General features: G+C 40.5%; 1 protein-coding gene across 1 annotated transcript in view; it reads left to right on the top strand.

The window, feature by feature from the left end:
• The window catches only part of ELAPOR2 (endosome-lysosome associated apoptosis and autophagy regulator family member 2), a 102,893-nt gene extending 80,420 nt beyond the window's left edge, over positions 1–22,473 (top strand). Inside the window, exons 10-22 of the mRNA XM_074903442.1 lie at positions 588–716; positions 1,664–1,754; positions 2,920–3,022; positions 4,233–4,370; positions 4,654–4,917; positions 5,804–5,977; positions 7,403–7,592; positions 11,488–11,584; positions 12,786–12,887; positions 15,159–15,285; positions 16,069–16,247; positions 17,204–17,369; positions 20,409–22,473. Coding sequence (XP_074759543.1) covers positions 588–716; positions 1,664–1,754; positions 2,920–3,022; positions 4,233–4,370; positions 4,654–4,917; positions 5,804–5,977; positions 7,403–7,592; positions 11,488–11,584; positions 12,786–12,887; positions 15,159–15,285; positions 16,069–16,247; positions 17,204–17,369; positions 20,409–20,468 — 1,820 coding nt within the window. The 3' untranslated portion in view covers positions 20,469–22,473. The remainder of the gene's footprint in view (positions 1–587; positions 717–1,663; positions 1,755–2,919; positions 3,023–4,232; positions 4,371–4,653; positions 4,918–5,803; positions 5,978–7,402; positions 7,593–11,487; positions 11,585–12,785; positions 12,888–15,158; positions 15,286–16,068; positions 16,248–17,203; positions 17,370–20,408) is intronic.
• Positions 22,474–27,214: the final 4,741 nt, after the last annotated feature.

Genomic DNA, 27,214 nt, shown 5'->3' with positions numbered 1-27,214 from the left:
AGTCTTTTCTTATCAGGGATTGCTGCTCTAAGTTGATCTCCTGTGTTCTGGATGCATTTATTGGCTGATATAAACATCCTGGAGGTTATTTTATGGGATTCTGAGAAGGAAATCAAATCTACAGTCAGTAATTCCTCCTCACGCATTCTCCTGTCCATGCCAAGTTCTTCCCTGTGAAAATCTCATTTTTAGCAGTGTTAGATGAGTGCCCTGCCAACATTGTCTAACCTATACTCTGGCTTGTTGATTCTGAGATGTATTGGCCCAGTGGTCACCTGCAGCATTTTGTAGGAACTCACGTTTAGTGGTATGATCAAACCTTCAGCTGAAGCCACTAAAAAAGAAGTGTGGTGTGGGGGATCAGCTGCAGATAACTTACCGTGGGGTCATGATCTGCAGTTTATAAAATTCTGGTCTTGTTTCCACTCTTCTGGTCCTGATAAGTCTTTGACTGTTTAATTATAAAGAAATAAATTATTTTCTTTGCTCATTACTTGCCTCAGAGAGTAGAAAAGTAATATCTGTGTTCTTTAAAACACTTTTTGAGATGTGCTTTGACCTTGTGATTTCCTTTTCTCGCCCTGTAGAGTGTAGAGCCTGCCCTGCTGGGACTGAGCCAGCTCTTGGGTTTGAGTACAAGTGGTGGAACATCCTGCCAGGCAACATGAAGACATCTTGCTTTAATGTCGGGAACTCAAAGTGCGATGGGATGAACGGTGAGCCAAACTCCCTGTGCTATGTGCCTGTCTCCTTCACTGATCACTGTTGTAATGGAGCACCCATCATAATAAGCATGCTCTTTGCTATGTGAGTCGCAGCACAGTTTCCCTCCTCTTCTTTAATTGCACCGGGCTTGAAATTTCCTGTAGGAAGCAATGTCACAATATCACAAAGAAATAAAAAATCTCTTGTACACCAGAAGAGGGCAGGAGTTGCAGCATATGTGAAGGTCCCCTCAGCCAAGGGCCTATCTCACCATAGACTGATGCATCTCAACATCCCCATTGGAAAAAACCAATTTGACTTCTCTCTAGTTTTCCTCCTTACACGTTTTGTGATAACTATGCCCATCAAGGTCACACATAATTATTCTTGAAAACTTAATTAAAGCCTGTGATTTTGTTCCTTTAGCCCTCAGATCTTTCTCTCTGCACATGTGCTAAAATTGCAGCAGAGAGCAGTCACAACTCACTGGTGAAAATGATCCTGTTCAGGACATCTCCCACCTCCAGCTTTCTCAGGAAGATTTTCCTCAGCCTAAATCGCCCTGTCAGGCAGTTGTAACTCAAGCTTTGAATTATCCGTCTCGAGCAGAGGGGCACTGAAGTATGTTTAACACATAGATTCATTGATTCATCTGTTTTAAGGCTGGAAGAGATCAGATGGATCATCCCCCTTGAGCTGCACAGCACAGGTCAGGGAATTTCAATTGCTTTGCTGATTTCAAGGTGACATTTGCCTGTAAAATCAGCAGTTCATACAACTACTAGAATTTTTCATTCAAAAGCATTATTATACTGCTCTATACAAGGCATCATTAAAATGTACTAAAGTACTGAACTGCTTAAAAACGTATGGTAACATCGAAAATTTTTTTTGCCATATGACCCAGAAATCATTCATATCTTGATTTTTTTTTTTTCTTTTTTTTTGTCCTGTGAAGGTTGGGAGGTGGCTGGTGATCACATTCAGAGTGGGGCAGGAGGCTCTGACAATGATTATCTTATCTTGAACCTGCACATCCCAGGATTTAAGTAAGGAACAGGATTTTTTGTCATCTATTTCTCACTTATCTCTGTTTCTTACACCTATTTCACTTTACCCCTGGAATGAACCCAGTTTTCCTTTCTCAAGTGCAATAATGTCAGGAAGGAGAGACAAGAGGAAACTTGAATTTTATTCCTGTGTCCTTAGTCAGCCCGTTGCAGCAGACCATTCTATAAGGCCTTGTTTTCTAGCAGTGTTTGCTTTGGTCTGGGATGCCAGCTGGTTGGCTGTGTGGAAACTGAAAAAAGATTTTCCTATCCCTCTGTTTCTAAACTATCCTGAAGTAACCAGCTAAACCTGCCATAGGGTGGATGCTGGTGCCTGTCCTGAAGGTGTTTTGCAGAAACCCAAGTTACTTTGTGATGTGGCTCCAGGCAGCCTGCACAGTCTGTGCTTCCCCTGGGGCCAGCGGAGAGGCACTGAGGACAACAGGCCATCCCACCTCTCATGGACCCTCAGACAAGATGAGATAGCTCCTTGAGGTGCTTGTGTCTCTTTGTCAAAAGAGTGAGCTTAGCCTCCTAGCCCAGACCAGGTGTCAAATATTCAGACAGGTAAGGTATGGCAAAATGAGCTTCACCCTCCCTTTGTTGTATTTCAGCTGACAAGGGATTGTGACTTCTTACACCCCATGAGCAAACCCTGATTTTTATTTTACAGTATGGGTAAAGAGCAATTAAAATAAACCGAGAAGCAAGAAACATATCTGTGGAAAAGCCTGGTGTGCACCAGCTTGCTCTTTGCTGTTTAGTACTTTGCAGGGAAGCACCCTGAATAATTCTCATTTGCGTGAAACTCCTGAAAGCATCCCCCACCAGTGGAGGGTAGAGGCCATTAAATCGGTGTAAATCACTTAAAACATGTAATGCATTTAAGTCATAAGATTCCCTTCCAATATGGTCAAATTCAGGTGTTGATTATAAGGAGGGAACTCTACCATAAAGAAGTCAGACAGTTAAAAAATAACCCTACTGCGCCCGATATCTGAGGCAGAGCTGCTGTGCATACCTGGCCTCGGCAGTTCTGCAAGGGCAGGTTTTATGTGACAGGACTTTGACGGTTTCCTCGCTGTGCAAAAAGCAATTTGAGGGATTGATTGCTGCCTGTCTGGAAAGCACCTTGTAAATGTTTTGTTCCTTCTCTGTTAAACAGACCTCCGACATCGGTGACAGGAGTGACTGGGTCAGAACTAGGACGGATTACTTTTATTTTTGAGACCATCTGTTCAGCAGATTGTGTGCTGTACTTTATGGCGGTAAGTGAGACCTCTCTCTCCATGACTGAGGACTGAACCTGGTATTCCACATGTCACTTTAATACCTCTACATAGGTGTGATTAGTTGCACTTGGTTTATTATGACTAAGATTAAGTATGACATTAGTTTAATATCTGCGGTGCCCTTGCAGGAAGGATTTAATGAACGACCTAGCAGAATTCCTCCACCACACAAGTTGCAAACCATTCCTGGTTATCTGTTTATTTTAAAAGGAATCATTGTACACCAAAGAGCCAAATTTTCCTTTGTTAAGCTGACTGATAAAATTCTCAGTGTCTCTCCTTCAGCCTCTGTCTAATAGAGTCATGAATCAAAATACGGGACAGAGGGATGTGAAACAGAAAATTAGGGAATTTAGACTTGATTCTGTCAGTGATCTGGGGGATCAGTAGGGCTGCAGACCAATGTTTGTTTGTGAAAGCAAAGTGTTTTTTACTTTCCTTATCTGCTTATTGAAAGTCCATGAGCTGAGGAAGGTAACTGAATCTACGACTGCTCCCTTGCTCCTTCCATTGCAAAGGGATGCTGGTCCTTCTTTTTATTTAGTGGTACTTTAAAGGAATCTGCTCTTATTTTAAAGAGAATGAAGTGAAATTAGGTGGTAATTTAAAGGAATCTGCCTTTAGTGGTAATTTAAAGGAATCTGTTTTAAAAGAAAAGCATCTTTCTCTGGAACATTTACAGATGATGGAGAATAAGAAACACAAATATAGATTGAAGATGTTTTTCTTATGTAAACTTTGATGCTGTCTTATTGTTTCCAGTTCTGTTTCAGTAGACACCAACAAAGTGGGTATCCAAAGACTGTGGAAACTACAACTTTTCTTTGAATTTTGGCCTTCCCCTTTCTGTGCTCTGCCACCCACAAGTTTTATGCATAAACAGAATTTCAGTTCTGAAAGAACCACTGTGCGAGTCTGTCCTCATGACATTTATAACCTGCTATAGGACTTTGAATTTAAGAGTTGTGTGTACTAGAGCATATTTTGGAATAGACACCCATTCTCAATTAAAAAATTAACAGTGGTGGAAAACTGAATAAATATGTTTGCTCTCCTTTATTAAATATTAAATACAATGGTAAAGTGCTTTATATATACTAATCTCTATATTATAAAACAATGGTGTTTAGTGTAGTGTGACCACACTCTTAATCTTTAAAAAAAAAAATTCATGTCCATTTTATAGGATGTTAATCGAAAAAACACCAATGTGGTGGAATCATGGGAAAGAAGTAAAGAGAAACAATCCTACACTCACATCATCTCCAAAAACGCTTCCTTCACATTCACCTGGGCCTTTCAGAGAATAAACGAGGGCCAAGATGTAAGTACTTCTTCATGTAAAGGGCTTCACAGCACAGCTTTCCTTGGACACTCATGGCCAGAGCTCTTGCCCTCCATTAAAGTTGACAGTCTTCTTGTAAGGGGCAAGTGTCTGTCACCGTATAGCAGCCCTTGGGAGGCAGCTGTGGATAAATCATCCATGTGAAAGACAGATGCATGCATAAGTCGATCCGTGAATCAGTGCACTGGTGCACAGAGTTGTGATTAGTGCCCAAGTGCAATGGTGTGATGACACCAGGGTGGTTCCTTGGCTCTCGTTCCAGAGCAGACAGTTCATCAATGACATGGCAAAGATCTACTCCATCACGGTGACCAACGCAGTGGATGGAGTCGCCTCTTCTTGCCGGGCCTGTGCGCTGGGTTCTGAGCAGTCTGGCTCATCCTGTGTGCCCTGCCCGACAGGACACTACATTGAGAAGGAGACCAGCCAGTGCCAGGAGTGTCCAGTCAACACCTTCCTGTCCATCCACCAGGTCTATGGCAGGGAGGCCTGCATCCCGTGTGGGCCTGGCAGCAAGAGCACCAAGGTACAGAAACCAAGTGTCTCTGAGTGATGAGCAGACAGGGTTTATTGGGATACAGGCATTCAAAGGGCCAGTTTTAGTGCTTTCCTACAGGTATGTGCCTTGTGAGCATCGAGGTATAATTATAACCAGTGATCCCACTCTTCTAAATATGTCCCTAATCTAATTTCTGTTTGTAAATATGCAATAAGAAGATAAAATTGGCCACACTGTCAAAATCGGTTCATTTCAAGAAGTTGTACTAGGGACAGTGGCAAACGTGTATGTTACTTCCACTTAAAACTGTCTCAGCCTCCTGCTGCTTTAAACTCAAGAGACTTCCTCAGCTGGATGATGTTTCTGTGTCTTTAGAAACCTGTAACAAGTTCGTCTTTTATAAATTGCCCTTAAACCTAGATAAACATTTAGCATGTGCAGCATCCTTTGGCAAGGAGCTGCACAGGGACTTGAACTGCTCCAATTTGTTTGAATTCTGCCTGTCTTCAGCTGGGTTCATATCCTGTCCCTGTTTCTTGTGTTTCCTTTGCAAGATGAAAGTGTAACTGAGGCCATGCTCTCGTCTATCTACAGGGCTTTAAGCTGGGACATTTGGATCCTAAAAGCACCCACAACAAAACAAAGCAAGAAACTGCATTTTCTTGGCTAAAGCAGCAGACAGCAGAAAGGCCAGGTGTAGGGAACATTAGAGCCCTGATATGGGATTACAAGGGACTGAAACAGGAGTGCGAATTCTCCTAAGGGAAAGGTGAATTCCAGAACAGGACAAAGTTGCCCTCCATCCTTAACAAAGAAAGCAGTCCTGTCTGCACCTGCTTGCTTTAACTCCCAGGTGAATAGTTTGCTGCTGGTCCTTAACTGCTCTTTAACGGATGCCTTTTCTTCTCTGAAGGACCACTCTGCCTGCTTCAGCGACTGCTTGGTGTCATACATCAAGGATAACCAGACCCTAAATTATGATTTTAGCAACCTCAGCCAGGTGGGCTCATTGATGAGTGGACCCAGCTTCACCTCGCGAGGAACCAAGTTCTTCCACTTCTTTAACATCAGCCTGTGTGGGAATGAGGTAAGATCAGCTGGTGTTGAGGCTCAGGGGGACTGACCAATTTGCTGCCCATGTTGATGCTCTGTGGGGTCACAGAGACAAGATGAGGACAGCTGAGCTGTCACTGACACCGGGCAAACACTTCTCTCTGGATCTTGCTCAGCAGTGCAAGAGGACTTTTGAGCAGCCAAGTGATTTTCCAGAGCAGAGATGACAGTGTTTTAGGTATAAGAAACACTCAGAAGAAACTCCCTGTCACAGCCCTACCTGTTCTTAGTTCTTGTGCCTTCAACTCACTTCACAACCCTGACCTTTTTGAGCTGTCACCAAGGAACTCAAGTAAGAGTCAGAGCCTTTCAATGGCCAACTTCTTTCCGTATGTTTCGCTTGTGACTTGGCTGGAAATGTTGCAGTCAGCAGAGCCCCTGGTCACTGCTCTCTGCCAGTGGCTGAGGTGCTCACTGCTGACTTTCACTGCAGCCTTTGAAAGTGGTGGAAAAATGTGTTTAGTCCATGAGTGCAGTCTCTGCCCCAGAGTCGAGATTTTTCTGTCTGCAGCTTGGACATACATAAATTGAAGTGTCAGAGCAGTACCAGTGATGTGTATTGTCCCATGAATGCCAATGCATGTAGTTTATATTAATGTTCAGCCCTGTGAAGTTCTGAAGTCTCTTTCCCATATCCCAAAGGGTTTGCATGAGTTGAGGCAAATGTTTAGTCATATTTCTTTGCAGTGTTTTGCATACTTTTAGGCTTAAATGTGTGTTTAAGTACCACCTGGCTAGAACTGCTGGCAACTGGATCCGCAGCGGTACAGATATGCTCACTCCCCCATGGAACTGGTCTTCATTTTCCCAGAGTATTACGATGGTAATACAGTACCACCGACCAAATGATTAGGTCATGAGTGCTTGGCATTTTATCAGGACAACTGAGTCTGGTGATTTGTCTTGTATTGCTGTTGCTCTGGGATTCTAGCACCGGTCTTGACACATGACATTAATGCAGCCTTGAAGGCTGTATATCTGTTTAGGGATTTCATGTATTTGTGCTTTGAAAATATTTTATCTGTACTAAATCTCAAATAAAGAGGTATTCTACAGTATATCATTTAAGGGCAAGGGAAATAGTTTTCCTTTGCAAGCCATTTTATTATGCTCTGCAAGTAAACACTGTGCTGTCAAGATAAACAAAGAAGAGTGCTTCATAACACAGGTTTCTGATAAGACATACCAGAGGTGACATAATGTTTCTGGGTCTGTACAAGGCTTTAATCGTACCTTTCATAGTTTGTTATTGCAATTTGACCCTCTCATGACAGAAATATCAAGTTGTTACTAAGGTGCAGTAATCAAACTCATCCAGTTTGCCGTCTCTCCTTTCTCAGGCTTTTCCACATCTTATCAACAACCAACATCTTCCTCATTTTTTCTTGATTGTCCACAGGGGAAGAAGATGGCTATTTGCACTGACAATATCACAGATGTCACGCTGAAGGACATGGTTGCAGAATCAGAAGATTTTTCTAATTTTGTGGGAGCTTTCGTCTGTCAGTCCACCATCATTCCGTCGGACAGCAAGGGTTTCCGAACAGCCCTGGCTCTGCAGTCCAACAGCCTTGCTGACAGGTTCTTAGGTACATGGTTTGTCTTCTGCTTGTTGTTATCATAGATGTACCCTTGTGTATTTGGGGCTGCAGAGTATATCCTTCTCAGCTCAGCAGTACTGCATTACCTTGGGGGAAGAGTGGAAGGGCAGCCCGAGATTCAGTCTCGCTTTGTTCCGAGCTGTGAAGCAGATCTGGACAGACACCATTGGTTTTTGCTGCTGTTTCAGTTCAGCTGATGGCTGAAGGAGAAGAGTAAGGGCTGCCCCCATTCTTTGTTTTCCATGTCCATGTTACTCACTCTACCCTGTGTTTGGTCTGGTGGGTCCCATGGTGCACAGAATTTCGGGACAAAAATCTGGAGAATGTAATTAAAAAGCACTGGTTTTCTTTCATGTTTCCTACCCACCTCATGCAGGGCAAGACCAATCACTGTAGTAGTCCCATTTGTCCAAGTGTTTCTGTCCATGCCAAGTCCCCACTTGGGCAATTTCAGAAGAAGAAGCTGGTGCTGGGACATAATTAGGCGAGGAAGGAGAAGGCTTAGGGCAGCATGGGGCCGTGCACATCATTAAGTCTTGCATTGCTCTGACTCACAAGTTCCCAGAGTCTGAGGCCAGATTAGACAATATAGTCATTTAGTCTGCTCACCTATCCATTACAGGCACTGAGTGTTTGTACTTTCTCCCTGGCGCTGAGCCCAGAAACTTATGTTTGACAAAAGCACGTCTTTGGAAGAGCATTCAACCTGGACTTTTAAGACTGCCAGAAATAAAAGCTTTGCCACAGTCATTGGTATTTTTTTCCACTGGTCAAACACTGTCTCTGTATTTTGCTTTAAAGCAGACTCATTTCTTGTTTGAATTTGCCTGACTTCAGCTTTCATCTCTTGCTTCTTGTTATTCTTTATCCATTTCACACACACAATTTCCTCTTTGGAGAAATATATTGTGTGTACTGGAATCATCACATCCTCCCCAGTCTGCTCTTCTGATAAACTAACTAGACCAAGTTCTTCTAATTCACTTGTTATCATGTATTTCTCTCAAGCATCTGAATAATTTTTGGAGTTCTTTCTGAAGCATCTGTAACTTGTTATTATATTTTCTTAAAGCATAGGTTTCAGAATGGAATAGGATTCCAGTATTTAATTCACTATAATGGCAATAAAAATCACTTCTGTATTTGTACTTACATGCAAGGATGGAATCCCTGAGTCCTTCTTTCTCCAGACTCCTGGAATTTCATGATGGCTTCTTGGATCTGATGTCCATGCTACATCTTGTTTCAGAGTTAGTTTCCAAGGGGAAATCTCTCTTCCTCAGGACTGGCCTTCATCTCTTGCTGCACTTCTCTGCACTAAAATATGTTTAATACGATTGGGACCAGCTTACCAAGTGAACCAAGTTTCTCTGTATTTTATTCCTGTTCCTCTTAATCTTTGTCTCATTTATACACTTTACCAGCAGCTATTATATAGTTACTTGCAGATCCCTGATGATAATCTTCCATTTTTGGACTCCAATATCAATGCCTTGAGAAGCCTGGAGACATACCACATTTGATGACAATTTCCCATGGCCAGATAATTTTATAATTAGTTAGTGAAATAATATTTAATGCAGAGTGTCCGTTTAATTGATACTATACTGCTAACTTTTAAATCAGAATCTCATGTGGTAATTAGTGAAATTCTTGATAAATTTACATAATTCTCTTTAGCAACCAAATTCATAAGCACTCAAGGAATGAAATCAGATTGTTCAACAGGAGATGTTCCCCATAAATTCATGTTGACTATCACTCATTATGTATCTATTCATTAAGTGAAACCCATCTTCCACTTACCATTCTTGATATTTTGCCTCATTGTGTTAGCTACATTGTAATTTGGCTTACCATATCCCCTCTCCATCAGTCTTTTGACATTTTACTATCATTAAAAGCTCTGTTAAAGGTCACTCTTAAGTATGGGTTTGCTAGTTTATAAGTGTGCATGCCAAGTAGATGCCAATATTCTCTCCTGCCGCTGAAGCAATGAGGTGTTCAGTCATTGTCTTGGAAAACAAGTAGGCCTGATTTTTTCCTAATAGAGAGAATAGATATCAAGCTCTTCTGCTAACTTTTCTTTATCACAATTTTTACGTTTTAAAATGGTTGAAATTTGCCTTTCCTATCCATAAGATGTACTTTTATTTCTAGTATTTCTAAAAAATCTCCAAACTTACAATTTTTCTATTACTGCCAAACATAGGCTTTTCCCTGAAGTCTTTAGCATCCATTATCATCTTTCTGTAACTCATAACTTTTGATTTTGTTTGATTCTCTATTCTCCCTCCATTAAGCTTGTACCAATATTTTTATTTGAATTGCTCTTTTACCGCTGTTCTGATCCAATGTGGACTCTTAGTAAAAGCTATTGTCATTCTTGAGAAAGTCGTTGTGGCTTTTTAGCCTTATAATTAATATCCTCTGAAGAATTACTTTTTTTTTTTTTTTTTCCCCACACTTGGTTTTGCTTCCAGTGTTCTTATTTTTGAGAAATTGCACTTTGAGATGCCATCTGTATGGTACTGCATATTGGTGGGGAATATTCTTTCATTGCCTCTTGAATATAATAAGGTCCTAAGGAGCTATCATTTTCCAGTCTAGTGAGTAACTAACTCTGTTGCAATCCCAATTTTAGTTACCCTGTGTTTGATGCAATGTCTTTGATGAGAGGAAATGATCATCCTTGCTGACATCAGCGTATGTTCTCAGAACAGAGGCCCCTCCACAATAACCCAACACCTTTCTGCACTTGCCCTGATGGTTGCTGCACCACAGCTCATTTTGTTCTGCCTGTTGATGTGATGCTCTGTAGCTGTACCTCACCTGCAAGCCCTCCTGAGCGATGTTACTGAGCACATTGATCCGTGTGCTTTCACAGTCCCTGGCTCTGACTCGTCCTACACCAGGTTGTGGTGTCTAGTGCATACTGTCACCTTTGTCATCTACCATATGTACCTAAAAGGGTTATAACCAGACATGGATTTTCCAGCTGTGTGAATTGTCCTCTCAAATGTAATGACAGTTAATCAAAGTCAAGTCAAAGTCCTAAGAATTCAGCTAGACTGAACTGTTGCAAAACCAAGTGGAAAACTTATTTTCTTCAGTCTTTCCCATCTTCCTGCCAGTTGCTGGCTACTACCACTTTTTCTTGTTCTAGCAATTTTTCACCTCACTAGAAGAATGCAGCCTATCCCATTTGTACAGCTCCCTTTTCTTCTGAAATGTTGCAGTGCAGCAACCAATATTTTCTGTGTTCTTTGGTTCACGGGGTTGGAAGGATCTCCAAGAACTTTGCTTACTTGAATTTTCCTCTTTTTCAACTCTTCTCCAAAATCCATGCAGATCTGTGTAACCTGTGTTGTTCCATTTTTTCCAAAATGTGACATTAGGCTTGACTACGACTCCATAATCCATCTGAATATTGTCATTGCATCTTCCAGTTTTTCTCCCACAGCACTGCAGTTTTCTCAGAGTGTTGCACCGTTATGATGTGTTAGGGTTATACATTCAAGGCATATGCTTTGAACAGCTGATTGAATCAGATATCTTCAGCAATCCTTTCCCAACCAATTATTTTATGATTCTGTAATACCCTGTGATCGCTTTAAATTCATACAAAAGAGCAAAACTTACTTACACTGGTGTTGTTTTATTCATTTTTCGTTATGTCTGTATGAGGAAATCAGACTGTACGAGGAATGTTCAAATCTGCAAATTGTAGTTAGAAGAAAAGTGTATAATGTATAGTAATGCCATTAAATGCTATTGAGACCCATATATTTCAGACTGAGAAAATGTTATATGTGATCCCTTCAGAAATCCATTCTTAGCTTGTTCCTTTTTTTTTTTTTTTTTTCCCCTTCTCAAATTTTAGGAGCTACTGTTGAAACAATGCTGGAAAATATCAGTATCAAGACAGATATGTTTCCTCCCTCTCCAATCAAAATACCTGATGTGCATTTCTTTTACAAGTAGGTAAAAATTTCTTCATTTGTTTAAAGGGAAGTAAAACTGTGAGGGGAGATCTTTAATCCACCTTTAATCTTTATCATCTTAATCAGTATCTGGCTGATGTTGATTGGCATGTTGAAGAACATCTTATGAAGTCAACAAACACTGTTTACTCAAATCTAAATTACACTTGATCTGTAGAGAGTGGTACCAGAGCTTTGATTCATCCAGGTGCCACTTCCAGTGTCATGTTCCTTTCCATAATTTCTCATATATGGCTTTGATATGTCCACCTCCCATTGCATATTTTCTTTCACATGTATTTGTGTTTAATTTGATGTTACAAAACTGAACTAACAGAGGTTAAAAATAATTGTTCCAATCTGTACAGTTACTAGTGTGCTTCTCCTATTCTCCACTTTCCTCCATAAAAAGAATACCTCAGCCTGGGTAAGAATCAGCTCAAAGATCACCTCTTTTAAGAAGTTTACATGCTGGTGTCTTCATGTGAATGGGGTTTCTAAGCTTGGAATCTGGACCCTGTGGGGCTATTCAGCTTATTTTAAGGCACATACCTGTATTTGTTCTACTGATTGGCTCTCTAGTTTCTCTTGGCTTTAGTGATAGATCTTAACTGGCTATATATAGCACTTGAGATATTAGCACTTTATGCGTATGTGAATACTTAAATTACATGTTTGATTCTGCAAACTGAACCCCACACCACTGACCCTATTTTGAGGATATCATCAACTTGGCTTATAATGTTTCTCATGGAATTAGGTCCATTTTTTGAATCCCCTTTGCCTTGTGCTGTTTCAGGACAGTGTGATTCTCAGACTACTAGGCAAGGAGTGAGCCATCATAAACTCTCAGCAGACTAATACAACAACCACAACACCTGTGATTCTCTTATTTAATCATTGTATTCTGTTTTGTGGACAGGGTTTTTTCTTGACTCAGCAGAATTCAAACTAGCTAGAAAAACAGAGCAGTTCCTTGAGTAGCATCTCTGAGCACTTTGAGATTTATATGAAGGGGTGAAACTTACCCTGCTTTTGTTGCTGCTTTTTTTATTTCCATCTGACAAAGGCAAAAGTGCTGTGGTAATGGGTATTTCTTTAGCATTGCAGTTGCATGAATGGACAAAGACCTATGAAAGAGCAACAGGTATTTGCAGTAGTGGGAACATAGTACATTTCTCCTCCTGTTTGACGTTAGGTCTTCAACAGTGACAACCTCCTGTGAAAATGGCCGCGCAACTGTTGTGACAATGAGATGCAACCCCAACAAACCAGACCAAGGAGAGCTTTCTGTGCCCAGGTATACATGTATTTGTATTCTAGTAGTGACAAAAAGCCTTTTATCCTCAGGTAATCTTTACAAAACTCATTAGTAATTTTAGACAAGAGCAATGAGAAACTCTGTCTCCCTCATTAGCCACCCAGTAGGTCTCACTCCTTTTTCCCAGATGAAGTATATGTGTGTCCATCACCTCCCAGCAGACCAACTGGTGTGTATTTAGACTGTGTGGTGAGAGATGTTAGAGGTCAGGCAGGTTGTTCCAAGCTTAAAGCCAAAAGAAAATGTAGTGATGTTTTCTTGTCTCCACTTCTTTATTTCAGTTCCTTGTTTTAATCTTGGGCTTCCTGATCAAAACAGCCTAGTTATGGCTTTGAGAGGTAGTTTTTCTTCCTTGATCTATAGTGGTGGCTGTGGACAAAGTGATTTTTTTGAAAAAGAGCAATCTGTCCTAGTAACTATAAAATCTGCTATTGCAATGCTTATGTGAGCCCTGACTCTGTCTAATTCAAATTCTGTATGTATTTATTTATGTGTCTCATCACCCCAGTTTGTATCCTGGACCCCTTGTACAAGTTGTGTTTAATTTGCCTGACCTTTTCTCCCCTTCACTCTGATTCAAGTGACTTCAAAAAGCATCTTTCTTCCAAAGTCCTGTTTATGGCTGCACCTGACAAGTTGCAGGGGAAAAAAAAAAAAAAAAAAAGAAAGTAAAAGAATTCTATTACTCTGCAGCAACACCATGTGATTCTTCAGAAGTTCCCTTCAACCCTTATAACCCTCCTCTTTGCCCGTCAAGGCCCATCTTAGTCTGTTTGGACCTTGCTATAAATCTGCTGGTGACCCTTTCACTCATGCTCCTTCCCAAAAGCTAAGTCCTTTTCCCAAAAGCTAACACTGTGAGAAGTGTGGGATCCTCTTTGGTCCCTGTCCCTTGGGACAGGTGAGCCATGCTCACTTGAATGAAGGCAAAGAGACATCTTCACAGGTGATGGATGAGCAATTGACGTTTGAACAACTTTGGAGAAGCTTACCCCAGTTTCTTAGGGACCTGACACACTAGTTATGCTGGGAAAAAAAACATTATCAGCTGCTGTGTAAAAACCCTCCAGGTGTCCTCCTAGTGTTGTAGGTTAAACATGATGTGAGCTGTGTTAACTGACCAGTGGTGAGGGAGGAGAAACCGACCTTGCTTTTAAAAGTGTGAGCATGGGCAGAAATGGCACACGGCTGACGTGATGTACCTTATCTCAGTTCTTTTTGATCTCTCCCTTCCTAGCTCCCTTTGGTTAGCTCAGCAGTCAGACAGCTATTTTCAAACAGTGAGATATCTGATACATGTCAAATAATACTGCATGTAACTCCTTGATCCTCCAGACATGGTGTTTATTATCACATGAAGGGACAGTATCAAATGAAAGAGGTTGAGGAGAAAGGTCTGTCAATGCTTTTGCCATGTACATTGAAAAAATGTTCCATAATCCATAGAGGACAGTTGTCAGTTATTCAATTCAGGATATTAGGGCTGTGGATTTTTCATTCCTTCAGATCAGGATGACAGTTTTCCAGATGATATAGAAAAAAAAAATAATCAATTTTTCTCAATGGATATATTTCACATTTACATGACCTAGCTTCTTGTGTGGACTTTTGGCCACTGCTGCTATTAGACCTGATGTAATTGTCAGTAACAAAAGCTGCGTGAATGTCCTGCCATAGCCAGTACAACTTTCTTCTGCAGACTGAATGCAAAATAGGGTTATTAGTCTCTCTTAGACTAAGAAAAGCTGTTACCTCTTCATTAACTGGTGAACATCCGTCTAGTAATTAACCATGACAGGACAAGTCTATTCCATATGGATGAAATCACCCAGACAGCATTAGAACAATAGCAGGGACCAGATAGCAGCAGTCATGTGGAACAGTCACCCAGTGCAGGAGACAGTGATAGAGGTGCTTGCTGGGCTAGCCCATGCTGGGGGAATGCTGGAGTAGTTCTTTTGGTCTCCAAGGCTTAGTTCTTTCTCTCCTCTTCATCGTAGGTGCATGAGTAGCACTCACTGCCAGGAACTAAACTGTTATTTCAGACCTTTGACAGCCTAGCATCTGTTTTCACTTGAGAAAGCGTTTTATGAACTGGGAAAAATTCTTCCCCCAGATTTTTCCATCTGCTGACTTGATGGATATTTACCCATTTGTTTTATGCACCAATCTCCAGCAGCAGAATGTGGAGCGAGGATGCGAACCCTGGAGTGTTTAATAAGCAATAACTAAGCTTTGCTCTCCTCCTAGCTCATGCCCTGCAGGGACCTGCGATGGATGCACTTTCTACTTTGTATGGGAAAGTGCAGAAGCCTGCCCTCTCTGCACGGAGCAAGACTACCACGAGATTGAGGGAGCCTGCAAAAAAGGATTTCAGGTACAGGATCCATGTCTCCAAGTCAGATGGGTTCATTTGGGTACAACTTGGACTCTGTTGAACTTTGGTGTCCAACTCAATATTTAAATGCAGGTAGAGTTGGGAAATCTCAGACCAGGCTCTGAGCTGGGTGGGTGCAAGTCTTATTGGTGAGGGGCTGTGTTGAAACACAGAGATATTTGTGCCAATGGCAGTGTGGTTCCTCGAGGGGAGCTGGCTTGTGCTGACTAGCTCTGTGGATGGGGATGTGAAGTCCATATGCATTCATACATGCTAGCAAGGTATTTGTGAAGGATAGAGTGCCCAAAGGGCTTCAGTTCTTTAACAGCCGTAAACATCAGGGGCAGGCTAGGACAGGATTCCGAATTTCAGTTCAGAAATTCATCCTCCTTGCTTCCAGATTTTTTGCTGATGCCTTCTCTAGGCAAATATTAGAAAGTCCTTTCACAGGTTCAGAACTGTCCTGTTGATCAACAGCTCCAATGCAGGCACAACACATTCACAATTGCTGTCCAACCCACACTGTGCCAGGTGAAAAGCAGTGTGGGAGAGGAAATCCTTTTGCTGTGCCTGAACCCACAGGCACTGTCAAGGGGACAACTGAGTAAACAGTATAACTCCACCTAGAGTCTGAAGACATGAGGTACATGTTTTGGTTTGCCTTCATTGAAAAGATGTCTAACCTTTCTACCTCAAAACAGCTTGTTTTCTTCAACTCCAGATAGTTCTCTCTTTTCCTACAAGCGGCTCACTTTCTGGTGCTTTCGATTTTCTGTTTGAAAGGAAACCTTGTATGTATGGAATGAGCCAAAGCATTGCATTAAAGGGGTTCCCTTGCCAGAAAAAAGAACCAGCACTTGTGAAACAGTGGATTTTTGGCTAAAAGTTGGAGCTGGGGTTGGTGCTTTCACTGCTGTTCTGCTCATAGCCTTGACCTGCTATTTTTGGAAGAAGAATCAGAAGTAAGTACTGAAAATTTTTTCCTTATATAAGTAAGTCAAAAGCTTGATGTAGCGGACAGAAAGACATTTCATGGACCTGACCTTATGACAGTGTAATCCACCAAGCTGAGGTTTCTTCTGCAAGCAGTGGCTCTCAAAAATGCTAGTGAGGAAAATGTAGAAAATCCACAGTAATTTGTTATGGCTTAATTTCCCAGCAGGAACTGTCTTTTTAACCACTGAGAGTTTGAAGTTGACCTTAGGTCCTGAAGCAACATGGCTCTCTCAAGGTCTGTAGACCAAAAGGATATCTCTGCAATCTAATTAGTCCCTTTCAGCTGGGTTAAAATAGGGTTCTTGCTTAGGTCTATTTTGTCAGGACATGTCCGGTACACACCCAGAAGATCCCTGCTTCTCAGACTGAACATACAGACTCTTTCCCATCCCCATTGTCCTCTGCTTCCCAGATCTCATGCCATAAGCTTTCAAAACATGATTCCACCTTCGTGGGATTTCATCACCCTGTAGCACAGCCAGCTTCACCAAATCCAGACTCCAGTATCACGGTCCCCACCTCTTGCTGCCTCCTACCACACACTGTTACACATCTCTCTTCTTCCCCATAACCTCCTTGGACAGAAGTGTGATGCAGATTCTGATACAGGCTGAACCTGCTGTTGCCCCAACCAGCACACAGTTTGCACTTCTTCATGCAGGAAATCTTCTCGACATACTTGCGGTCTTTTTGGAAAACATGGCTCTTTTATAAGGATAGAGGACTAATCTGGAGAGCAGGAGCTCGATGTATGGTTAATACTATTTTGGTTACACATTTTTAATGATTGAAAAGTACCTAATTTCCAGTAAATACATCTGAAGTAACTATGTGGAAGGACTGCAGATAATCTAAATTGCAAACGCTTTGAATATGGACATTTATAAAAAAAATCTATGCCTGTCTGGCTTTATATCTTCAGGCTGGAGTATAAATATTCCAAATTAGTGATGACAGCAAACTCAAAAGAGTGTGAGCTACCAGCTGCTGACAGCTGTGCTATAATGGAAGGAGAAGATAATGAAGAAGAAGTAGTATATTCAAATAAGCAGTCACTGCTGGGGAAGCTCAAGTCCTTAGCAACGAAGGTGAGTAGTAACTGCTGCTATTAATACTAGAAATAATTATTACCTTTATTTATTGCTGGATGTGATGAGGCTTTGATGCCAATTTGCACAGTGCTTTGCGCAGCCTCCCATGCACGCTTCACCCGGTCCACAGTCAATCTGCTGAAATCCACAGGATGGATAATGATAAAAAATGTTGCAGGGTATTGGGTAAATGCTCTCTTTTGCAGAGAAATTTCAGTAGCATTCTTTATTGTATGGTTGATTCCTAAAAAGACCAGTTAATGGTGAGGGGAACCTATCTGCCTGGATTCCTACCAGACACCTCCATTGCTGAGGCAAACACAGTGATTATAGATACAGAAAATTAACACTGGGAACACAGCCACCAGTTGGCTGCTTGCAACTCACCTGGGCTGGCTTCATGGCTGACTTGAGAACCATAATTTTGAGGGCTATAGGATTCAGTTGTAGAGGAGGCATCAGCCACAGTCTGTTACCCAACACAACAACCTCCTCCATTTCAGCGTGAAGCAACAGCAAAAAACATTTTTTTCTGCAGCACACGTGATGTAGGCTGGTGCACGTCTGAGTTCATAGTACAAAGGTCTTTGGTGTCCTTTGAACATTTCTGAGAGGAGCAACAGAGGATCATCATGGTAGATCCGGCAAGCACTTTGGTCCTTATTCCAAATGTCTTGAAGACATTGGGAAGGGTAGTGTTGTCTTTAAGGGAGTCCAGGTGGGGCATCTATTATGATCAGGATAAAGGTGGATGACATTTTCTCTTTCAAACAGCTTTGCTGAAGTGGATTATTTGAAAATAGGAGGGTTTCTTAAAAGGTCTAATAAGAAATTATTTTAAAAAGTCACTCTCTTGTTTCTTGTCCAAATAAGATTTCAGAATGTTGAATTTTGACATTTTATTCTTGTATTCCTTTTTTGCCTTTCTGTGATTGAGTCCAGTGTAATTAAAACCCATGTGTCTTCTTTTCCCTTATTTTGCTCTTCTCTTTGTTCTTTCACTTTTTTTATTAGACTGGTCTCCTCTTTACATGCTACCTCCTCCCCAGATCTCCCTCTTAGGAGAAGTTACCATTACACAGCTAATATGCGGAACTTCCCCTTGACCCCAGCCTGACTATTTGTCTTGCAAAATCAATATTGTTCCTTGTGGAAAGGGGCAGAAACTCAATATTAATTCTTAATTCAATATTGAGAATATTGAAAATGTAAATAAAATCAAATCACATCAAATTTTGTGGTGGTGTTGCAAAAATGGAAGTTGATTCCATTTTGAATCCTATAGGGAAGGACTTCGAAATACTGCTGATTTTTTTTTTATTTTTGTCCATGAAATGGCTTGGCTGGGTGTGGCTGAGCGTGATGACCAGCGCTGCTGGTGAGAGTCATTTTTTGCTATATGAATGATAAGTGTAAAAGCTTTGCTGACTCCATTTGCAGCACAAACAACTGGCTCCTTCCTGATTAGAAGTATAGAGACGAGAGTGTGGGAGAAGTGTTTTTGGTTTTTTTTTTTTTCTTTTTTTTTTCTTTTTAAAGTAAGCTTTAGTACTTCAGTATTCAGACCACTTGAATTTGGACTCAAAAAGAGGGGTTTTTTTTGAGCAGGCTCCCTGAGTATTCTCTCCTTTTAAAACAAGCCTGTCAGATATTTCTAAGCTGGTTCCTTTTTTCCTGTTAGATAATCATAGCTGGCAAACTCAGCTTCCAGTACCTCATTAACTTACTGAAATCTGTGTCCTGTATCCTTGCAGACAAATGGAATTTAATATATATTTCTCCAAACAACTGTTATAGGCTTCGGTTTTCATTTATGCAAAAGATGAGGAAACTCATCTCCTGCTGCACATGCATATAAAATATGGAAGAAATATATGGAGAAAAACAGGGGAGAAAAAGAGAAATGTAAACTAAGAGAGAAAGAAAAATCTGAAGTATCCTAACTCTATGTTCAAGCTCCAGGCAATGGCATTTCTATGAAGCAAAACATCTCAAGCTATTAGTGGTTTTGAGTACCCAAGGAATTAAGGGCTAGGCCTGTAATACAGAAAGAAATTATTGTTATTTTTAATGAGAATATAGGAGTTGAAGAATTATGAAACTACTTCACATTAAGGCTATTCTAGTTCCATCTGTTGTCTCCAGCATAACAATGCCAGGTCTATCAGAACAAGAAATATATAGTCTGCAGCAGAGTAGTGTAGGACAATTTTCTCCTCTGCTCTTTCTCACATCTGCACTAGGCTGTCCTGATCTGAGTGAGACGGCTTTACAGATCAGATCATGAGGTTAGTTTAACATATTTTCCAAACTGTTTGGGTACATCAACAAGTATAAAAGGTAGGTACATGAAGCAAGAACCAGCATTTTCTGGTGAGTAGTTTTATTAGGGCTCCTTTATTCATTGGCTCTGCATGGACCATTGGGTTGTTCACACACGCAGTAATGCGTGTGTCCACACTTCTCACCCTGATGCCTTCTGGCCAGATGGCCTAGGCTGCCACCCAGCAAATAAAAACAGAAAGCAAACTCAATCCTCCAGCCCTGATTTTTAAGATGGCAAAGGATTTGTAGACTGCTTTTGTCCTGTGGGTCTTCCACAGGAGGAGATGGGATGGGAATCCAGCAACAAGGCAGTGGCGCTCACGTTCATACACTTTGCTCCAAACATTTTATTTGTTGTAGAAAACACATTAATAAGTAATAATAACCATAGATACGATTACCTTGCAATTCCCCAGCTCTAATCACCTGTCCTATACTATGAGTATGAAATGCAGACTTTCCCTGTGCCCTCTAATGTACCATGAACAATATATATGGCATAATTTTATCGATTTTGCAAATTTTTGCAGAATTAGTATTGTTATTAAATAATAAAGGGTCAAACCATGCACTTGATGAATGTGGTAGAAATAATGCAAAGTGTTTGACAAAGGCTGCTCTGGAGATATTAAGAGAAGAAGTGACTGTAATAATTGTTTGGAGTGGATTTGATGAATCCCAGTTGATGGGAACCTGTCTTTTCCATTGCAGGAGAAGGAAGATCATTTTGAATCTGTTCAGCTGAAATCTTCAAGATCCCAGAATATATGAAGAATTAATGCTGCCTTCAAAGAAACAAACCTAATTTCTATTTTTACAGGACCATATTTTAAACATATTCTGGCACACATTGTAGTGGTGATCTTGGTGAGAAATGGTTGGCCATTTAGGAGAAAAGAAGACAGGAAGCAAACCAGAAAATTGGATTGCCTTACCATGTGATTGAGTACCTTGCCAAAAAAGAAAGCAGAGGCTTGGATTCCATATCGGGAGTGAAATTCAACTCAGGAAGAGATATACATACTGCAAATAACATGACTTTTTTTCATTCACCTGGGAATTGCTTAGGCATGCCATATGATTTCTAGGTACCTTTCATTTCCTATCACTCCTTCTACACATATTCATAAGAAATGATTTTCAGAGAGGCTCGAAACCTGCAAAGGTTGTGTATTGTCCTTTAGTAGCGTAACAATGAGTCTCTTAAAATCGGAATGTGATTGGTACTCAGAATGAGCCTCAGGTGAGTTTTGAACTTTGTAAAATCCTTTTGATTTTAATGCTTTGAAGGGCTGGATGATCTGTGTTGGCCTCTAATACAAGAGGCGTGGTGTTGCACCTGCAAGTCGAACCCATTCTGATGCCTAAGTCATGGTCATCAGTGTTGGGGTAAAACCTGTTGCAGTTAAATTTAAATGTGTTAACTGTTGTTGTATGAATTGTAGGTCTGGGCACATGAGTTTATAGGCAATAGCAGACCCAAACTATATAAGGAGAAGGAAAGTGATACCTACAGTGCAAGTTGCACTTGTCCCTCTCTGTGGAAGCTTGTTCTTTCAAGAGAGGTCATTGGCAGTTTCAGTACCCTCCATTTGGCTGCCAATATGTCGCCTTTCCCTTGGGTTGCAGACCAACAAAGCCTGAACTCTGGAGGTAAAGCAAGAATCTCTACTTCTGGAAATCGCGGATCAGCTTTGTCAGTTGAGGGGCTTATTAGAAATACTTGGCCACCTTGATTCCTGAACCCACATGAGGAATGAAGATGGATGCCCAGCAGAGCTGCACATGGGTTATGTACTTGCACAGCTCAGTATCTAAATGCTCTCTGCTGTCAGTGCAGGTATCTGCTTTGGAAGAAAGGCACAAAATTGTGCCTTGAAAACTGGAGGATAGGTGCACTTTTTCATAAAATCAGTCACATTATAAGCATGTGATCTTCATAATAACCACTGTAATAATTTCCTGAAATTCCCATTGAGGTCAAACTCAAAGGAATCTGAAACTTAGGCAAAAAATATTTCAGTAAAATTATGCAAGACTTTTCTAGAGCCAGGAAAAAATGAGGAACGATTCTTGTATTGACCTCTGGTCAGACTCATATTTCCATTATAGCAAAATTATGTGAATTGTAGAATGCATTAAAACCAGAACAGACACATGAGCAGAAATGGTCTTTTTGCTGTAAGTAATATAGATTTTTGATTTTATATGACTGAGCTAGATCTATCAATAAAAGAGGGCCCACTTTTAAGTAAAATTTAAATTAAATGAATTTTCTGCATTCTAAATATTTTATTATACTACATATGTGGACAAAAATTTTATGAAGTTTAGATTTTTTTTTTCTTTAGGAAAAATTCAGCTCAGTTATTTTATATCTCCAGTCAAAGAACACAGGCTTTACTCTTTTGATGGGAGATACATCAGGCATCTTAACTGAAGTGGTGTACATTTTTTGTTGTTCTTGAAAAGGCACTTCACTTTCCCAACAAAGATTTTTATGGGGTATTGTTGAATGTATATTAAATACACATTCCTTTTTGTATATTTTGTACCATTGCACACTTACTGTACATTGTATTTGTTGTCATGATGTCATTTATATATGGTTGTCAAAGATGATATATGCTCACAAAGTAATTGGTTATGGCTTTGGGATTTCACTTCTTGGATCTTTTATGAAGAGGGTTTTTATGTTGTTGATTTTTATTCAACTAGTGTGCTGTAACATCAAAGATATATATCTGATGGACATTCATAAAATAAAGTCAAAATATATTTGAAATTTTGGACTTCAGATGTTTGGTGTAACTGCAGCCTTTCCTAAACATTGCAGGTCTGCAATGGCGGCCAGAGCTTTTCACTGCCATCAAATTGCACCTGTCTACATCTCCTTTAACTTTTTCTCTTCTCTCTCCATATGTTTTCCATAATTACAGTTCATTCTTCAGAACATTGTTTCTTCTTTCATCATTGGACCCATATCGCTGCAGCATCAAAATGTCTTAATTTTTATTAACTATATTTAATTTGACTTAATACCACAGAGAGTTTGTTTGATTCCCATCTCTTTCCCTTTTAATTTCCAAATAAAGTAGAGAGTGGAATTTTTTTGTCAGCTCTGACAGACTTTGCTGTATGACCCTTCTCATCTCTGCTTCCAAATGGTTTGTCATGATATCGTTGAAAATTCTTCCAGGAAATCTAATAGCATATCTGGTGCAATGCTGACATAGTGGGATACAAACCAATAGTGTAGACTTTATTTACCTTAAAACAAGAAAATTGTATTTGCCAACAATTAAGCAAGTTAAAACTGGCATATGCTAGCTAACTTCTGCTATTCTTTCTGTTAAAGAAATAGTAGAGAGGGGAAGTTTCCATTTTCCCATAAGAGGCAAATTTTGGAAGCCTTTAACACTTCATTAAGAGATCAGTTGTCTGTGACCTCTTCTAGTACTCTGCCAAAATATACTTGCAACAACCTCTCCCTTTTCTCCCACAAGGAATCACATCAGAAACTTATTTGATGCCATAAACCAATGTGAATCAGTCTGTTATGTGTTCACTTGTTTAAATGGAATGCATTTTATTGCTGCATTTGCATGCTTTTCTTTGAAATCTGGAGTCAAGCAACAAAATATCTTTGAGGATTAAGCACATTTTAGTGTTGTTTGTATAAATTATTGGCAAATTAGCACAATGTTATTGTCTCAGCTTTTGAGAGTGCTTGCTAGTGGGGAAATGTGCAAAGAATGTATTCTATCTTGGCTCTGATTATCCTGGTTGACGTTTGTAATGCGTAATATGATTGATTAAGAGTCTAGGTTTTGAAAATTAAGTGTCTTAGACCCACCATGGGAAGTTACTGGGTGGCTTCAAGGAGCTGTCATCTTTGTTCAAAGGAAGGATTTAACTATTTGCTCTTGAAAAAGAGGTTCTGGGACTCTTCATTAGTAAAGGGGAAAGTTTGCAGTTTTTGTCTTCTCAGTCCTACCAGAGCCAGTAGTACCCATAAAATCAAGATACTTGATTATAATCAGACAAGATAGCAACAGATGTTGTCATTTAGAAGCCAGTGGTCGTTGACTCATCTCCAGCAGTGGCCAACACAAATTCTTCAGTGTAAGAGTAAAAGCAGCTACAAGTGGTGCTGACACACCAATACAGATAGCATTTCTTCCTAAGCAAGGAATGCTGCTGGTTGCTCCATATCATGAAGCATGGAGGCCCTAAATATCTACTCTAGGCAATGTAACAGAATGATAACCTCAGGGGAAATCTTAGGAAATTCTGCTTATCTTTGGTGGTGTTCTCTCTTAGTGTTTCCCCTTGTATACTTCTTTCACTGAATCCCCTTGTTTTTATTTCTGGCTGCTTTTGAGTGCTTGTGAACTGTGTGTCTTTGGCAAGCACATAAGGAGATATGAACAGAAATAATAAGAGGTCAGGCTTATTCTAAAATATAAAGTGTGTGTCACAGTGTGTGGTGACACCCCCAGTCACGTGGTTGGATGTGTCCACCCCAAATGCAGCAAGAATGAGGGAGACATAAGAATTGTATTGACCATAAACTGCTACAGTGTTTTGGTTATTTCTCTGTATATATAGAGGTGGACCTCATGAGGAAGAAAACTCTAAGGTCCCATGTGCTGTGAGGCTGTTCTAACAGCACCTAAAAGCCAAAGTGAGGTTGTATGGATGTGTGTTTGCTTGAATAAAAGACATGCAAGAGTGACTTCTGAGAGTTTTGGTGTTATATGCAGCCCATTCCTGTCCTTGTCTCCTTCCATGTTTAAAATGGCAATGTACTAGAAAGTCATTCTCTTTAGGGGAAACTTTATCTGTTTTCCAGCTGGTTGTAGGCAGTGGTGAGGTTGTGATCTGGCTTGTTGTTGCCTCTAAAGGAGGGGTAGGTTTGTGTAGGAAGTGGCACTGCTAGGGAGAGAGAAACCCCTTCCTGACCCTGCCATTTCCTTAGATGTAGGAGAAGCAAGAAGACTGGCACTCCAGGTCTCTCCCCAGCCTTTGCTTTCTACCCATCCCCTTCCTCTTGCAGAAATAACCCAGCCTGGCCTTGGCCTCTTCTTGCGGTGACAAAACTCAGCTTTTCGTATGTTGCTGAGAAGCTTTGAGGTGGCTCTGGATAAACATTTTCTGCCTTTCATCTTGCAGACGGCAAGCATAGATGAATAGGCAATGACTTCATGGACATCAGACTGTGTTTGGTGGTGACTTAAAGGTTTGTTTGGGTCTCCCTTACTCTCAGTGTACTAATTGGTTGAAAGATTGCAGTGGAAACCTCTTTAACCAGAGCTGAGATTTCTGGGTGGAGCCAGGATATTTTGGACATTTTTTGCTGATTTGGGGGATTTGTTTTATTCAGGTAGAACATGGTATTTTTAAATAGGTTTTGATCATTTTTCAATTTGAAAAGACAATTCCTTTTGAAATTTCTTTGGCTATGACTGAAACCAGTTGTGTTCAATTAATTCAGGAAAAATGATTACTTGAAGACAAAATAAAATGTTTTGTTTTACCACACTAAATTTTGGTTTGGCTTTCAGACTTCACTCGAGACTTAAAAACGAAACACCTCTCCTACAAAAAAAAACAAAAACCAAAACACCATAAAGCAAGAACAAGGAACAAAAACCTCCCAAATCTTATTTAGATTGACCTGTGATGCTTTTTGAGTCTTACTCTTCTGCTCAGCAAATAAATAAAAAGTGATCAGTTTTTCAGAAACTTTTCTGCACTCTTGATTTATAGCAGAGAGCTAAGATACTCTGAAATTATGACCTCTGAATGAAAAAATAAACTTTTCTGCAGTCTCCCGTAAGGCACCATAGATGCTGCATTAAGCCTTGCTCTAGCCCCCATCATTTTCCCCTGGTTGCCTGCTTGTAGGGCTCAGAGCAGTGTGATGACTCTTCAAGCTCACAACCAAGGTACCTGGGGCTTCCCTCCACCCTGTAAGGAACCATGACAGGATCCACTGTGCTTTGAGGTGCATTACTCAAATCTTTATATATGATGGGAGCAATAAAGACACCAGAAGAGGTTTATACTCTAAAGTCAAGTTTGACACAAATGGCAACAAAAAGTATAAACTGTTTTAATTAGAGAAACCAAAATGATGATGTGAGACAACAGCAAAAAGAAAAATAAAATCCTTTTCTCAAGTGATTTTAATGCCAATATGATGTGCAAAGCCTCTGACAGACTTTGACATTTTCCTTTTTTGTTTAGCTGTGTTTTGAAACTAGATTACTTGAATCACCAGTCAATACCAGATAATCTGCATCCCTGGACACCCAACCGAAAGTTGTGAAAAGCTTTCAAGACATGCTGGGAACATTCAGTGGGGCTGGAATGCCATAGCTCCATGTGCTGGTGGTTTTTTTGTGTGAAAAACCGACATGCAAGCGGCTTTCAAGCCACCTAAGTATTCAAAGTGTGTTCAGACACAGATGTTGGGTCATTTTCTCAATAGTGCTATTGAAATGAATGAAAACTGTGGGACAGTAAGATCCTCACCTGCTATAAATTAGCTTCAGTGATGCCAATTTAGATTTAGGGTTGGAATTCATCTGACACAATGCCTTTATTTTCAGTGCAGACTTTGTGATCTGAGCAAGCTGTGCTAGCCTTTATTTGGAGAGATTCATTTTAGCCTAAATTAACAGTCTGAGATAAGCCAGGGGAATTGTGCCTACTTCCCTCCACTGAGTACAAAGGGAGAAGGGGTTGACAGTCTTATATGTAGCTATTTATACCATAGACTATGAATGTTAGGTGAGGTGGATTTGACCCTGATTGTTGCTTTCCATAGAAACTGAGAAGAAATTCTCATTGGCTTAGACATTTTTAAGAGCTGCTTAAAGATAATGTAGATGCAGGGACATAAGCATTATAGTTAGATATTCTGACATTTTGCCATACTGTGAACAGCCTCTTAATCCACACGAGAGCATACAAAAGTCACATGAATGTAGCTGCCCAACTTGAGATGCTTGAAGCTGTCTTCATTTATAAAGTAAGATTCTCAACCTGTCAAAACTTGGCCCCTTTGTTGTGCATCAAGGTCAGAACCAAGCCTGAAACATTAGGTGGTACAGAGCTTGTAGAAAGAAAGAAGCTGAATGCAGAGCTCTGCACGTAATGAAGGCTGAGCAATGCCTACTTTGGGGAAAGTCACAGGAATTTCTGTGCGAGACAGCTCCATGATGCAGAGGCTTAAATGGCTGCCAGTGGAGCCAGTCACAGAAGTGCTGACATCAAGAGGTCTTTGCTGGTGGACATGTCGCTGTCCAGAAAAATTACTCATCTCTCTGTGAGTAGGAATTTTAAGAACCTGCATCTTTAGTTTTTGTATTCAAAATAACAGCTACTTCCCCCGTCAGTTCAGCCCTAAGGACTTGCACCTTTCCAGAAATGTGTAAAAACTTCTGCAAGTGCAGAACTGGGCTCCACAGAACTTGTACATCCAAGAGTATGTATCTCTAGTGTCTGCC

Source organism: Athene noctua, chromosome 3 (genome assembly GCF_965140245.1).
Source record: "Athene noctua chromosome 3, bAthNoc1.hap1.1, whole genome shotgun sequence".
Taxonomy (NCBI): Eukaryota; Metazoa; Chordata; class Aves; order Strigiformes; family Strigidae; genus Athene; species Athene noctua.
This window is presented reverse-complemented; position numbering and strand designations above follow the sequence as displayed.